Source organism: Macrotis lagotis, chromosome 4, assembly GCF_037893015.1.
Source record: "Macrotis lagotis isolate mMagLag1 chromosome 4, bilby.v1.9.chrom.fasta, whole genome shotgun sequence".
Lineage (NCBI taxonomy): Eukaryota > Metazoa > Chordata > Mammalia > Peramelemorphia > Peramelidae > Macrotis > Macrotis lagotis.
Window position 1 is genome coordinate 61,174,075 of NC_133661.1, and position 16,190 is coordinate 61,190,264.

The window sequence follows — 16,190 nt, forward strand, 5'->3', positions numbered from 1 at the left end:
AACAAGTCCATGAGGTGGGTGCCATTATCATGACCATTTTACAGATGAGGCCAGCAAAAATGAATCAACATGCTCATGGTCTTATTGCTAACAACTCAGGGCATTTTTCTCTTTTAAGGTCCACAACTCTTCACACTCATTCAGGATGCTTCATGTGACTTTTCCTGTTTGCAAAGCACTTGAACTCCATTATTCTCATTTGATCCTCATGTCCAAAGCTGAGGAAGGTAATGAAAGTATTATTTTGCAGAAGGAAACTGAAGCTCATCCAGGCTAATTAACTTTAGGATCATTCTGCTTAATGAGTAAGAAGCCAGGTTGATATTCAAACTCAGCTCTTCTGTCTCCAGAATTGAGGCTTTTTTCTCTTCTTTCCAGAATGGAAAAGTTTCTGAGAAATGCATCCTATAAAAAAATGGTTGAAGGAACTGAAGTTGTGTGCCATGGTGAAAAGGAGGCCTAGTTTTTTTAAATGGGGGCTGTTGCGGGGAAAAAACATTCATCATCCTGTTCTGGACAGCTCTAGTGGGTTGCTGTATCTAATGAGGACCAATGGGTCAAATTCAGAGGGAAAATATTCTAACAGTTAAGCATAATGATGACCATCTAGACTTTGGATCAATATTTTAGAAAGGCTTCTTGCATCACAGATATCAGCAGCACTAGATATACAATTTATTAAGGCCTATAAACCAAGCAACACGTATTCATTAAGCTCTTTCAATGCTCCATGTTCCATTGTAGATATTTTATACATAGGATTTTACCACATCTTTTCTCAAAAACCATGCATTCTACTGAGGGAATGTGATACAGAGGAATGAGTATACCCTCTGGGGAAATCTTTCCTGCCTTCTCTGCAAGGCGGCTCTTGGACTTCCCCTCTCTCTGTCAATGTGAGAGAGAGCATCTGTTCTCTGTCTCAGAATGTTTGGTTTGCCTTCAGAAGTATAGATGATGGCAAAAAGCCTGGGTTGGAGTACCAGTTCCGCAACTAACTATCTGGGTGATCTTAGACAAATCACTTTGGTCTCAGTTTCCCCACCCTGTAAATTGAGGGACTTGGAAGAAGACGGTCTCTAAGGTCCCAATGATTTTTTAATTTTCCAGGGAGGAGTTCTTTTCTTTTAGAACCTTAAGTTATAGAGGGATAGATATGAGAGGATGGTTTCTCTCTGACATTATCCACAGTCCTATTCCCTTGTGAGGCACTGAGAAAGTTTTGACCCAGAAGTGTTCCTGGGAGGGTACTAGAAAAGGGTGAGAGGATGAAAAATACTCCTGGTGATAAAATTTATATACTTAGCATAAGGAAGAGGGTTGGGAAAAATAAGTGGAGAGTAGAAATCATAGCATTTAGCATTCACTTCACATTGATTTTTATGATTACTAATAAGAATGATTTAAAAGTTCAAGGTTTAAGGTTTATAAAGTGCTTTCTTTATGTCAGTGCTATAAAGTTTATAGTTTAAGTGAGGCATGGGATAGGGAGCCACAGAGCCCCCTGCCACAGCTTCAGGAAGCTACAGTCTAGGGGTAGGATCCCTGTGGTCCATTTAAGAAAATCTGGGACTGTTGGACTCCTAAGAGTCTTGCTCCTTGCCTCATGGATTCATGATGAGCCACAAACTTGGAAAAGGAAGAAAAGAGAGGGGGAACCTAATGGAAAAGAAAGAGAAGTTGAGAGTCTGGAAGTAGGTGATCCCAAGATGGTCAGGAAAGCTAAAGACTGTGGTCCATAAAGTTCTACAGAAGGGTATCCATAAGTCTAGGGGTCCTAGCAGAACCTAAAGACTCCACAGCTGCTTTGGCAAATTTTAGCCTTCCTGGAGAGGTTAGCAGATTTTCTTTCTGATCATTGAGATAGTAAATGATAAAGTTTCTTTACCTCGTCATCTGTTTTCCCTAGTGGGTTTTCTTCTCAATACTTTCGATAACATGGGTAGTAAACTTAGTTGCATATGGGAAGCAGAGAAAGACTATCATTTAATTTTTTCCTTATTATTTACACTGATTTTACATATTAATCAAATGCTTTTGCTATTAGGTTACTATCATGGTTTGGTAATAGCTACTGCTGAACTGGTTGAATGGGAGATCATTGCTTAATTGATTACACAAGACAGCCATACTGAAACCGGGAAAAATATCAAGGTTTCAGATCTGGAGTTCTCTTTGTTATAATGCAAATATCACTTCCATTTTACAGATGTGAAAACTGTGTCTCAAAGGACAGAAACGATTTGTTCATACTCACATGTCTAATAACTACAGGACTTTACTTGGTTCAACTGATTCTAAGCTCAAGACGCTTTTCATTAAATCACACTGTCTTTACTCTGTTCAAATATTTGCACAAGATTTGGGAAATGTGTATACTCTAAATCTCATTTCCCTTTTCTCCTATTCTTCTGACTTTCACCAAACTACCATTGCTGTGCCTTTTTTGATTAATTTAGGCTGCTCTTTCTTCTTGTTTCTGTATTGATTCCTCCATCCATTCATACAACATTGATTTTGTTCCTTATATGTAAGACTGTGAGGGAGCTGGTAAAATGTAAATGGCATAACCTCTGCCCTCATGGATAGGGCTTCACCACATTGGAGGAGGAGGATACTATCATTTTAACTAACAAATAACAGCATCTGAGAGGGACAAAGCAAAGAGCCCTTATTTCCATCTTTCTATCTGTGGTTCTCCACATCCTTGTGCATATTTGTCTCTGATACTCCCCCTGATAGCTATCTGTTCCTGCATTCTCATCTTTAACTTTATTTCTTGACTTAGGAGTCCAAAGTTGAGACCCTTTGGGTGGAAAGGGTAACAAAACTTCTCTTTTAACTCTTACAGTTCAAAGAAGGGGTGAAGGGGTGAGATAGATGGTCCAGTTCCTGGAAGGCCATGTGTTTTCTCAGTTGTAAATCAGGGTAATTTGTTATCACTGTGTGCCAGAGTTCCAGAGTGTTGTCTTTGGAACCTGGAATCAATCGATCAATCATTTGCAATTAAAGTGAATAAATATCAAGTGCCTTCTATGTGCCGGAGAATAAAAAGAAGAAAAAAGAGTCTGCATCTCAAAGAGGGGGAGGAGCAACAACAAAATGGGAGAGAAAATAGGCAAACATATATACACACACATGCATACATATATACATGATCAGACACACATTAACAAGGATGTACACATTACACATGCACATATAGCCATAGATACATACAAAACATACATGTACTATACGCACATACACAAATGTACAGACACATACTATATACAGTACAAAATAAACATACATGCATGTATATGAATGCACACATATATGCATATGTGTATGTGTGTCAGACAGAAAGATGATAGATATAGATAGGTTGATAGATGATAGATAGATATAGATGATAGAAGATAGATGGTATGACTAACTGATAGAGATAGATGGTAGATATAGATAATAGAAAAATGATAGAGATAGATGATAGGTAGATAGATGATAGAGATAGATATAGATGATAGAAAAATAGATGGTAATGGTAGATGATAGAAAGATAGATAATGACAGAAAGATGGATAATGATAGATATCGATGATAGATGACAGAGATAGATGATAGATATTGATAGATGATAGAAAGATGATTGAGATAGACGATAGATGATAGATAGACAGATATAGATGACAGATGATAGATATAGATGACAGATCGATCGATGGATGATGGATAGATAGATCGATCGCTGGCTGGCTGGATGATGGGCGGGCCGGCTCGGGCAGCTGGGCAGCGGAGGGGCCGGGCGCGGGCCTCAGTTTCCCCGCCTGTGACAGGCGCTGCGGGAGGGGCGGCCAGCCCCCAGTTTCTCTGCCAAGCAGCCCCCCCCCCCGGGGGCTGTGCGGAGTCGGGCCGCGGCCACGTTCCGTCAGTGCCCAGTGGGAAGCCCGGGGGGTGGCACAGCGCCGGGAGGGAGCCGGGGGGCGGGACCTCGGACGCCCCGCCCCGCCCCGCCCCGCCCCGCCCGGCCGCGCCTCCCTCCCTGTCCGGGGCGGGGCCTCGAGGGGCGGGGCCTCGAGGGGCTTAAAAGGCGGCGCGCGGAGGCGGCCCCCGCCGTGCGCGCTCCCGTGCCGGCTCCCGCGCGCTTCGCGCCCTCCGCTTCGCGTCCTCCGTGCCCTCCGCAGCCCTCGCCGCGCCATGCTGACCCTGCGCCGCGGCCCCCGCCTGCTGACGCTGGGCCTGGCCCCGGCCCTCGGCCGCCTCCCGGCCGCCCGCAGCAGCGCGGGCGGCCCGGCCCCGGGGCCCGGCGGCGCCCGGAACCCGCTGGTGTACCTGGAGGTGGGCGCCGAGGAGCAGCCGCTGGGCCGCGTGGTGCTGGAGGTGAGCGCGGCCGGGGGGGGGGGCCGGGGGCGCCCCGAGCCCGTGGGGGAGCTGGACCCCGGGGCCGGGGAGCGGGCCGGGGCCTCCGCCAAGGCCGGGCCCGGACCCCTCGGCATCGCGGGCCGAGCCGGCGCACACTCGCGGCCTCAGTTTCCCCGCCTGTAAGCGGGGCGCGGCATCTCCTTCACGGGGTCGTTGCGCCGCCGGCCGGCCCCGAGGAGGGCCGGGGGAGCCCGGCCCAGCACGCGCGGGCTTAGTTGTATTAACTTGTTTAGTTTTTGCAAGGCCATGGGCTTAAGCGGCTTGGCCAAGGTCACCCGGCTAGGTCATTCTGAAGTGTCTGAGGCCGGATTTGAACTCGGGGCCTCCGGACTCCAGGGCTGGAGCTCCATGAGCCGCCTTGCTTTAATTTCTATAATTATTATTGTCCTAATCCTTGCCCTTGAGGAAGCCGGGGGTGAGCTTACTTTTAGATAATAACCGAATACAGGAGCAGCAAGAGGATGGTAAACTTACACTTTAACCGAACTTTACAGCTCATAATTTAACAAGAAAAGAAATTCACATTTTCCTAGGACTTTGTAGCTTATAAAGGATTTTTCTTAGGGCACTTGGAGGCATTGCTATTTCATTATAAATGAAAAAACTGCAAGTCAGAGAATTTTAAGTTACTTGTTCAAGTTCAAACAGCTGGTCAAGGACTGAACCGGTGCCCAAGGACACTATGAAGGAGACTGTGTGTTGTGGCAGAGTGAGTCCCAAAGGAGTGGGCCAGGCGTGGTCTGGCCAGTCAGTGCCCTGGGAGTGGGCTGGGGAGAGGGTGCTCTGCTGCTCAGGCCTGGAAAAATGGGCTAAAGCCCTTCTTCTCCCCTTACGGCCTATTTTCGCTTTCCTTCCCCTCCTATTAAAGACCCTGCCCAGTTAAGAGCTCCCTGCAAACAGCTCTGGTGGCATCCAAAAAGTGGATGCTGTACCGCTTCATACTGTTAAGGGAAATGATGTGACTAGTAGCTCCCAAATTGTGTTTAAACTTTTACCCAAGCTCTTTATAGATTTTTATGCTATTATTATATCCATTTTATAGATGAGGAAAGTGAAGGTCAGAGTGGTTCTAACTTGACCTTGATAACGGCTATCAAGCTATTACTAAGTATCTAAAGAGGTATTCAACCCAGATTTGATCTGTTGGGTTCAGGTAGCAGAGAACCTGAGATGGGGAGTGGGGAGAGCATTTGGATTATTCCAACTCTGGACTAGAATTAGGTCCTTCTTGGCCCCCAGACTAAGCCCTAGCAGTCTTAAATTTCTATGGGGACAAAGCCTTTTTCACCTCAGTGACTGACCTCTTATTAATAATTCCGAGTTTGTAGAATCATAGCCTGACAGAGCTGAAAGGGATCTCAGAAGCCATCTAGGCTAAACCCGCCATTTTACAGATGAAGAAACTGAGGTCCAGAGAATAAATTGGTCTAAAGTCACATAGGTAGAAAGAGTCAGAGCAAGAATTGGAAGTCGGTTCCTGTGACCCAAAATCTGGAGTTTTTCCCATGATACCATGAATCTTATTAGAGATTCAGAGAATACTCTAATCATCTTGTTCAATCCCATCATTTAATAGATGAGGAAACTTGGAACCTAGATTAATTAAAAGACCTATAGAGGGTCATGCCGCTAGTTAGGGAATGAGACTAGAATTCAGATTTCCTCTTGCTAATGATTTCAGATCCATTCTCCTGGATGTGCCCCCAAGCTAACTTTCTTTTCTGTGTTTTTTTCTCTCCCTTCCCTGTAGCTCAAAGCAGATGTGGTGCCAAAGACTGCAGGTGAGTGTGCTGAAAACACTGAGGGCCTCATCCATCCTTCAGAGGGGAGATACTCAACCCTTGCTCTTCCGTTGAGGACCTGGGGGCCTGTACTCCTTGCTGAGCAGGAAGCACGGTTCACTGGAAAGGAAACTAACTGGGAATACAGAAGTTGACTTACCCTTTGTTTGCTCTTCTCTTAGATGAGCAGAGTAGTCTAGGACTTCAAAATGAGGGACATGGCCTAGTTCAGGGCCTCTTCATCTTTTGTGGCGCAGTATTTGATGAAGCTTATGAGACCTTCCTTAGAATAACATTTAAGTGCATAAATCAAAATCCAAAAGATAACAAAAGAAACTGGTAATGTTAAATTACAGTTACCAAAAGAGTAAAGAGTAAAATGTATTTGTAGACCCTAGGTTGAGTTCCTGATCTAGATTGTCTATGAAGCCCCTTTCAGTTTTCTATTCTATGATTCCTGTGATCTCTTAAAGCTTTTACAGTTGTGATATCCCTCATCTGTGCTCTAAATGAGATAATAGATGTGAAGGTACTTTAGACCAGTTTATTTGCTGTAGGCCTTCCAGAACTATGGGAAATTAGAAGTCTTCCTTTTGAGGTTCGTAACACTCCTCTACTGCCTCACCCAGCTGCTTCCAACCTTGGAGAAGAATTAGAGTAGGACCTGTTCAGTGGGCCATGATTTCTTTGTATCTTAGGTGTATGGGGATGATTTTGATTCGAATGTGAGAAATGTCATTCCCTAAAAAATCAACAAATCTCAGTGACTGAATGCTGAATAGCCAATAAATAGTCTGCCTTGGGGACAAGGCTCTCTCCTTGGGAACTCATTTCTTAAAAACTTCTCTTCTTCCCTAATAGAGTGGAAGCTGCTTGCTATCAGGGACTCTCTTGTTTTAGTTTGTCTTCATTCTCAAAGCAGGGTTGTGACATCAAGGACCTGATGCCATGACTTGTGAGTGATTTATATTTAAGTGAGGAAAGGCTGTGCAAAATCACCAGACTCACTCTTTCCTCTAGATCCTTCTGGGTCCGGTGGACAGATATGAATCAAGACGACTGGAAATGACCCTAGATGCAGGGGGGACCTTGGCCTTTTAAAGCTAGGTTTTTAACAGCTCTCAGTTTGGCTGGAACAATGCCCAGTTAGTGATTAAAGTTAAGTGACAGAGACTTTGTATGCCAACATTGGGGCCTGGTCTAGAGTAGTTATGAAATATTTGCTTATTGATTGATTCAGTTGCATCAGACTGGGGAATCCTTTGAGGAAAGGAAGTTAAATTATTGGAGTTGAGCATTTGAAGCTATATGTTAATATTCTGTTAAGTCTTTATTATTTCAGTCCTAGTGAATGGAAAATGTCTCTGTCTTGTGATTCTCTGTGTAACTGAGTCTCTTCATCAGAGGGCAAGCCTCCCAGTATTAATCTTGAAATAGTAGAATTTGAAGAGAATCATACAGGTCATCTAGTGCCAGCCTCTGATTTGGGAAGAAAAACCTGAGACCAAGAGAGTTGACAATACCTGGCCATGGTCATTTGGCTAGCTTTGGGCAAAAATGGGACCCAAGGCTGCTGTTGTTCATCCTGGTTGCTTATGCCAATTTCTTGTCTCCAGTTTGAAGAGTTTGCACTATATGATTGATAAACATCAAGCATGTATTCAGTGCTGACTGTGTCCCAGCTACTGTACTGAGCACTAGATAGACAAAGACAAAAACAAAAATTGTCCCTGCCTTCAGGGAGCTTATGTTCTAATAGGGAAGACACGTCCATAGAGGCTTGTACAAGAGGCAAAATAGTGGGACATTAATGAACATTAATGAAATGATAGCAGAGCTGACTGATGATCTGTATTAAATCCTATAGCCAAGGTTTTCATATTAAACTTTTGGAGTGTCTTGGACATCTGATGAAACCAACAAACAGACCCTGTCTCAGAATATTCAATTAGAATAAAATCAAATATGTGGGATTTCAGAGGAAAACAGTGATAATTGAAAGACAGTTATCGGGTAGCTAGGTGGCATAGTGGATAAAGCACCAGCCCTGGAGTCAGGAGTACCTGGGTTCAAATCCGGTCTCAGACACTTAATAATAATTACCCAGCTGTGTGGCCTTGGGCAAGCCACTTAACCCCATTTGCCTTGCAAAAACCTAAAAAAAAAACCAGTTATCAAAGCAAGTTCGTGGACCCCATGGTCTCTACAAATCACAAGATTAGAAGGGACATTGGAAGGGTAAGTGAAGTAATTCTGATTCTTTCTTTGTCCTTAGAGAATTTCAGAGCCCTCTGCACTGGTGAAAAGGGCTTTGGGTATAAGGGATCCACCTTCCACAGAGTTATTCCATCATTCATGTGTCAGGTAAGTTTGACACTCTCTTTTTCCATTGTGATCTAGGAATCTAGCTTGGCAACTGTCACCTTTCCTCGTAAATGATTGGTGATGGGGGAGGTGGTGCTTTTTAAATCTCTGGGGATTAGTTAAGAGAGAACAACATGAGAAGGTATAGAGTTAAGCTGTGTTGTAGGGGATTCCAGGGAGATATAATAATGGTAAGAGAGGGTAAACCAAGAATTCTCTCAGCTAGAATAGCTCCTCCAACCCTGGGGACAGTGGAGAGCCTTGGCAGAGGTCTTTGACTTTGACTTAGGCAAAAAATTAGACAAACTTTAATCCAGCAAACATTTTTTAAGGACCTACTCAAAGGCTTGAGAAATGCAAAGATAAAATGACAACAATTCCTGCCCTCAAGGAGTTTATATTCTGTTCTGAGTGGAAGGCATACAATGTACACAAAGTATATTGAAAATAATATAATATAATTTTCAGAGGGAAGGATCCTTTACTGGAAGAATGGAGGCAGTGGACCCAAAGTTTTAACCAATCTATGAGGGATGACCAGGAACACAGATAACTATACATACAAACCAAGGGAGCCCCTAAGTCAGTACAGGGAGAGTGTGGAGGGGCTAGTGGTGTAGGTTTTTATTTAATTTTCTCTTCTCCTTTTACCCTACCTCTCTCTAAAAACAGCCCTGCCTACCCCCATTCATGTGGGAAAGCCCCAAATGGCTTTTGTGTGCCATTGTCAGGCAGTCTTCCTTTCCTGCCACACCCTCCAGTTTCTCCAGAATTGCTCCCTGGAAGAGGAGTTGGCAAGAGGGAACAACTCCTGGGCAAGTGGTACTGGTGGTTATTTTGATAACGTGTGATTTCCTATTTTAATATATTTCTTATTGGTGGCAGTATTTCAGCCTGAAGTAATATTAATTCCCTCTATTTTACTTTAGAATTTTCCCCAAACTACTCTATCCCGTGTCCATCCTCCCTATTATCATTTAAGGTTTCTACTTTTAATTTGAACCCCACAAAGATTCTGGGAATGATGCTTGAGAGCAGATTGAAAGAGGGAGTAACTAGTGAACTGGGGCATCTTCACCAGGTCTTAGGACATAGTCCTGCCGTGTGGCTGACAGATGTCCTCCGATTGAGTTGTGGCTTATGGACTGGGGGCACATTTTACTTTGAAGCTACTTGATTCACTTAAGTTCACTTGGATGATTTAGGGTTATGGGCCTCCAGCATGGCTCCAGGTAGCTCAGCCCTACTTAGTTTCTGAGGAAGACAGAAGGAAGCTTTATCAGCTTATGACTGAATCTCCATGCCTCTGAATCATTGGCATCATTTTGTGATATTTCATCAACAATTTGTGGCACACCCAGGCCAAGGAGTTTGCTGACTAACCTGCCCCAGGACCAGCCCACATAGGACAGAGGTTCTCAGTCTTTTTTGGATTATGGACCCCTTTGGTAGTGTCTCCTGAAGCCCCTTAATTTCTCCTCTGAATAAGGTTTTTAAGTGCATAATATAAAATCCATTTGTTTAAAAAGGAAACTAATCATATTGTAAGACAATTCATATATATGTATGTGTTTTAAGTTCACAAATCCCAGACTTAGAACCTGTAACTAAAGGTTTCCTCCCTAAAAAATTTGTAGGGAGCTTGTGGGCTGCTTTGGCAAGAGCAGTGAAATTCTATGAACTCTTATCTGTTTCTCCTTCCTTCCCTCCCTCTTTCTTTCTTTGTCTTTCTCTTCCCTCTTATCTCTCTTCCCCCCACTCTCTCTACCTCCCTCCTCTTTCTTCCCTCTCTGTCTGTCCCTAACTCCTTTCCTCTCTCTCTCTCCCCAGTGCCTCTGCTGTCTCTCTCTCTCCCTCCTTTTCCCTCCCTTCTCTTTGTCTGTCTCCCCTTCTCTGTCTCTTTCCCTCCCTTCTCTCTCTCCCTCTAACTCTGTCTCTTTTTATTATTTGATAGGTAGCAACCTGTTCTGCCCCAGGGTAGAGGAGCAAGTATGTTGAACTTGTTAATTGTCAGGAATATGTGATTTGATGAAGACATGGGGCATGATACAAATTTCCAGATGATGCAAGACCACTTAGCAGTGACGTGTCCCTGGAATCTAACCATGGGGCTCCAGAGCCAGTAAGGCAGAAAACCACAGTGTCCCTGTGCAAGAAAGATAGTGCATGTAGACTGAACCAAATGATGGGAAATTAGGGGCCTCCTCTGGTTGTTTCTTGTAATAAATAAGTGCTTTGGGGAAGATTAGTCACTTCTCTTTTGACTGTGATGTGAAGCAAGCAGCATTACAGATAATACAGTAATAGGGTGAAGGATTTTTAAAGGCTAGTATTCCTTTGGTAATGGTTTTCACACAATAACCTCCTCTTGTTGCTTTGTTCCTCCCTGTCTTTACCAGTTTCCCCATTTGTACGATGAAGCAATTGGACTAAATGTAGGGAGCTTTCTCACGTCCCTTTGGGTTCCAGAGCTCTGATTTTTTGTATGAGTCTCTGAAGAACCGGACTGATCACAAATTCAAGCTTTGTTTTATCTTTGTTCCTTTCCTTTGCATTTGTTGGGAAGCTTCTCTTTTCACATTCCATTTGGGGACACTTTGGGAAAGGGGTAAGCCACCCTTTCTCTTGACAAGATCAGTTCCCCTGCTTGGTCCCTGGCTGAGCCAATAAATGATAATCTGACATTTATCTCCAGGCTGGTGACTTCACCAATCACAATGGCACAGGTGGGAAATCCATCTATGGGAGCCGATTTCCAGATGAAAACTTCATCCTGAAACACACTGGACCTGGTCAGTCTTTTCCTTCTGTTCTTCTTGTGTGGGAGGGAGCTGGGAGACTGTTGTTATGGAGGTTCTCCCTTCAGGGTGGTTTCTCCTTTCCTGATCTCCCTGGCCACTCCCAGCCTGTGGTAACAAATATTTCCCTTGCCTACCTCCTGAGGCATGGCTGATTATGTTTCTCACCCTCAATCATGCTTGTTTTGTTGGTACCAGCTCTTGATTTTCTGCTTGTCATTCTAAGTTGAGCATTTGTTAAGTCATATGCTCTTCTTTCAAAAATAGTTCTGGAAGCAGCTTGGAAAAACCACTTCACTAAACCGTGGGATTTGCTTTTTTTCCATTTCCTAAAGTCAAATCTTAGAACTTCTGGAAGGATCCTTCCTGCAGCCATTTAGTTGGCCTTGGCCCTGGTGTGGATTCTAGTGGATTCTTGCCAGATGATTTTTATTTGACTTCCTATTGCCTTGAGAGCTGTTTATATAGTCCTCACTCTTCATGTCTGTAAGATTCCCTTCCTTCTACCCTGTTAGGAATATGAGTGGCCCATGGGAATTATAGGGGTTTTATGGATTGCTGATGTCGGTGAACTCGTCTTTAAACTCTGGGAGGCCATGATAGGACTTTTTACCATATTTGCCAGAGACCTTACCACGATATCCTAGTTTTCCCCTTGTTCTTATTTCAGGCATCCTGTCCATGGCAAATGCAGGTCCCAACACCAATGGATCCCAATTCTTCATTTGCACAACCAAGACAGACTGGTGAGTCCAGTACTCCTGGGGCAAGGTTGTTTTAGGGATCGATTGCTTCTCATGCTAATAAAGATTAGGAGAATAGGGAACAGGATCAATAGCTTTGGAGTTGAAGAAAACCTCAGAGGCCAACCCTATCATTTTATAGATGAGGTGCCCAAAGCCCAGAGAAGTGAATTGACACAGGATCAGTTCAGGAGTGACATTTCAGTCACACTGAGACACTCAGGCATTGGTGAGACATATTTCTTCTCTTATTGCTGAGGCTAACATTTCTAATATGATATTGAATAGTGGTGGTGAGAATGGGCATCCTTGTTTCACCCCTGATCTTACTGGGAATGCCTCAAGCCTATCCCCATTGCATATAATACTTGTTGATGGTTTCAGATAGATACTGCTTATTATTCTAAGGAACAGTCCATTTATTCTTACACTCATTAGTGTTTTTAGTAGGAATGGGTGCTGTATTTTGTCAAAATCTTTTTCAGCATCTATTGATATAATCATATGACTTCTGATAGGTTTGCTATTGATATAATTAATTATACTGACAGTTTTCCTAATATTGAACCAACCCTGCATTCCTAGGATAAAGTCTACTTGGTCATAATGTATTTTCCTAGTGATAACTTGTTGTATTGTTTTGCTAAGATTTTAGTTAAGATTTTTGCATCTATATTCATCAGGGAGATAGATCTATAATTCTCTTTCTCTGTTTTAACTCTTCCTGGTTTAGGTATCAGCACCATATTGTTGTCATGGAAACAGGGAGAGTTCTGTCTTCACCTATTTTTCCAAAGAGTTTGTATAGAATTGGAACCAGTTGTTCCTTAAATGTTTGATAGAATTCACTTGTGAATCCATCAGGCCCTGTGGAGATTTTTTCTTAGGGAGCTCAGTAATGGCTTGTTGAATTTCTTTTTCTGAGATAGGGTTGTTTAGGTATTTAATCTCTTCTTCACTTAACCATGGCAACTTACAGTTTTGTAAATATTCATCCATTTCATTTGGATTATCAAATTTATTGGCATAGAGTTGGGCAAAATAATTCCAAATTATTACTTTAATTTCCTCCTCATTGGTGGTGAATTCACCTTTTTCATTCATGATACTAGCAATTTTGTTTCTTTTTTAAATCAAATTGACCAGAGGTTTATCGATTTTATTGTTTTTTTTTTATAAAACCAGCTCTTGGTTTTATTTATTAGTTCGATAGTTTTCTTGTTTTCAATTTTATTAATTTCTTCTTTAATTTTTAGAATTTTTAATTTGGTATTTAACTGGGGGGGTTTTAATTTGTTCTTTTTCTAATTTTTTTAATTGCATATTTAGTTCATTGATTTCCTCTTTCTCTAATTTATTCATATAAGCATTTAAAGATATAATATATCCCCGACAGCCTCCTTGAATGTATCCCATAAGTTTTGGTGTGTTGTTTCATTGTCATTATCTAGGATAAAATAATTAATTCTTCCTACAATTTGTTGTTTGATCCACTATATGTTTTGCTTCAGCTGAAATGAAAAAAAAGCAGGGGTAGCAATCTTTATCTCAGACAAAGCAGCTGCAAAAATAGATATTTTTAAAAGAGTTAAGGAAGGAAACTACATCCTCCTGAAAGGTACCATAGACAATACTAAATATGTATATACCCAATAGTATAGCATCCATATACTTAGAGGAGAAGTTGAAGGAGTTACAGGAAGACATAGACAGCAAAACTCTACTAAGTGGGAGACCTCAATCTTCTGCTCTCAGATTTAGATAAATCTAACTAATAATAGATAAATCGAACTAATAAAATGAATAAGAAGGAAGCTAAGGAGGTAAATAGATTGTTAGAAAACCCAGACATGATAGATTTATGGAGGAAACTGAATGGAGATAGAAAGGAATATACTTTTTTTCTGCAGTACATGGCACTTACACAAAAATTTGCCATGTCCTAGGGCATAAAAACCTAATAATTGCATCCACACATTTTTCTCAGATCATAATGGAATAAAAATCATATGCAATATTGGACCAGGGAGATGATATAGATATAGATATATCTGGAAACATATTTCAGTGGCAGTATCTGTGAGGTGGAGTAAATATGGGGATAAGAAGTAAGCAAGGGGAATGTTTGTACACTTCCATTTTAGCCATAATGGAGACTCCCATTCGTTAGCTCTGTTGTCTTGTCTTTTCTCACAGGCTGGATGGAAAGCATGTCGTGTTTGGCCATGTCAAGGAAGGTATGGATGTGTTGAAGAAGATAGAATCCTACGGCTCCAAGAGTGGAAAGACCTCTAAGAAGATTGTTATCACAGATTGTGGCCAGCTAAGCTAACCCCAGTGGTGGACAACTTGGTTTTTGTAGCATGTTTGTTCTCTTCCCCTGCCCTTCCTGCTCTCCCCCTACAGCTGAACACATTAAGGGATTCTTAGTTCAATGTATTGTGTCCAAGGATAACTGTATTTGTGGCAACATCTAATTTTTTTTTCCTTACATCATTGTTTTATTCCTGTCTGTGCAAAGAACCATTTCGAGCATCTGTCCTTGGTCTTTTTCTAAACTAACTCACCAGTATTTCCGTTTAGAACCTGAGCCCATTAGGGTTCTCCTCTGAGCCTTCAGGGCCCCTCTCTTGTTTCTGGCCCTACAGGGATAGGTACATCCAGCCTTGTTTTGGTGTGGATATCCACTGTTAGGGGAAGTGAGCTGGACCCCGTGGAGCCTGTGGGTGCCTGTTTGCTTTAATTGGTAGATGGAGAGGGTGTTGCCTGACCCAATTGGCAAAAGGTGGTCATAATTTTTTTTCCCCAAAATTGATTGGTTGTACTAAATAGAAATGCTTTCTTTTTTCACCCCTTCCGGGTGTGAACAAAATCTGTGAGTCTGTGACAACTGGGTTTTGTCAGCTGTACTGACTGTGGGGACGTCATTTCCTCTCTAGATGAAAGTTTCCTTATGTTTCACCACAGAGAACTCTAATTTCCTTCCCCTTCTCTTACATCCTCTAATTTTTTAGGGTATTGCATTGCAATCTAGCAATGGACAGCTGACAGTGGTCATCTTTTCTCTTGATATTTAAGCCTCTCCTCCCCCTAAGCCATTTTTGCTTCTTTGTAGACTGATCCTGGCTTGGGTTCTAGTCTATCTCTGGATATGTCTGGTAACCCTGTTCCTCAACATGAGGTTCCATCTGCAACATTATTCTTGGATGCCACTTTTGTGGCTGCCTGACATCCTGACCTGGAAAGGAAGAGACTTGATTCTTATGCTACCCCAGCAATCTCTGTAGCCTCTTATTTCAACACTGAAGCAGGTTCAAGCCTTCTTCCTGTTTTAGGATTCCTTTGCTCTCCTCTGGCCTGAATGTGATTTCATGGGGGCCATGGGAGCCTCTCCCAAGCCATGGACTTGAGCCAGGTTCCCTTGTATGTAGGAAACTGTGAAGTCACAAAGCAATTCTACTATTCTTGAAACTTGTTCCAAATAGTAGAAATGGGTTGCTCTAAACAAGTTTAAAGAGTTAAACTGTGAGCTGTAATTGTCCACTGTGAATTTATATGTCTGTGTGGAAAGTCACCAATAATTGAAAACAAATTTTGTGATTTTCTGGTGGGGAGTGGTGCTCCATTGATGCTGGAGAACACAATTGACCTCTGTGTATAGGTAAATAACTTAGTTTCTATTAAATAAAAAAATATGCTGATCCTTTGAAGCCAACTTAGTTTATAAAATATTTGGTTTTTTAAAAAATATGATTGATTTTAAATGCAATAATAAATACTATTTTGTTACAAAAGAAACCTGTCTTGAATGTGTGATCTGTGGGGAGGAGGGAATTATCTATCTACCTCTAAAGGTTGTTTATCCTATAAGGACTCAGAAATGTGGGCTTTGGGACTTGGAACAAGTGGGTTCAAATTTCTCCTTGGGCACTTGACTTCTGCAACCTTGGGCAAAACCCTAAACCATCCTGGGACTCAGTTTCTTCATCTTGAAAATGAGGGAATTAAACCAAAGGAAATGGCTTTCATCTGGAATCTTGTGACCCTAAAAAAAAAAGCATTATTAAGACTTCAAGGAATGAAACAGTTTTGAAGGCAAA

General features: G+C 42.2%; 1 protein-coding gene across 1 annotated transcript; it reads left to right on the top strand.

Moving 5' to 3' along the window:
- The first annotated feature begins 4,164 nt into the window (after window positions 1-4,164).
- PPIF (peptidylprolyl isomerase F) lies at window positions 4,165-15,887 on the top strand. The gene is made up of 6 exons (XM_074232948.1): window positions 4,165-4,362; window positions 6,155-6,185; window positions 8,461-8,549; window positions 11,245-11,341; window positions 12,018-12,093; window positions 14,287-15,887. Exons 1-6 carry the CDS (start codon window positions 4,180-4,182, stop codon window positions 14,420-14,422), a joined length of 612 nt encoding a protein of 203 aa, XP_074089049.1. The 5' UTR covers window positions 4,165-4,179; the 3' UTR covers window positions 14,423-15,887.
- The last annotated feature ends 303 nt before the right edge of the window (window positions 15,888-16,190 follow it).

Excerpts from the sequence above, each read along its gene's own strand:
- PPIF (XM_074232948.1), top strand. The coding sequence starts at position 4,180 with ATGCTGACCCTGCGCCGCGGCCCCCGCCTGCTGACGCTGGGCCTGGCC. Across the intron at positions 8,550-11,244 it reads TTCCATCATTCATGTGTCAG|GCTGGTGACTTCACCAATCA; the intron begins GTAAGTTTGACA and ends ATTTATCTCCAG. Across the intron at positions 11,342-12,017 it reads CCTGAAACACACTGGACCTG|GCATCCTGTCCATGGCAAAT; the intron begins GTCAGTCTTTTC and ends TTCTTATTTCAG.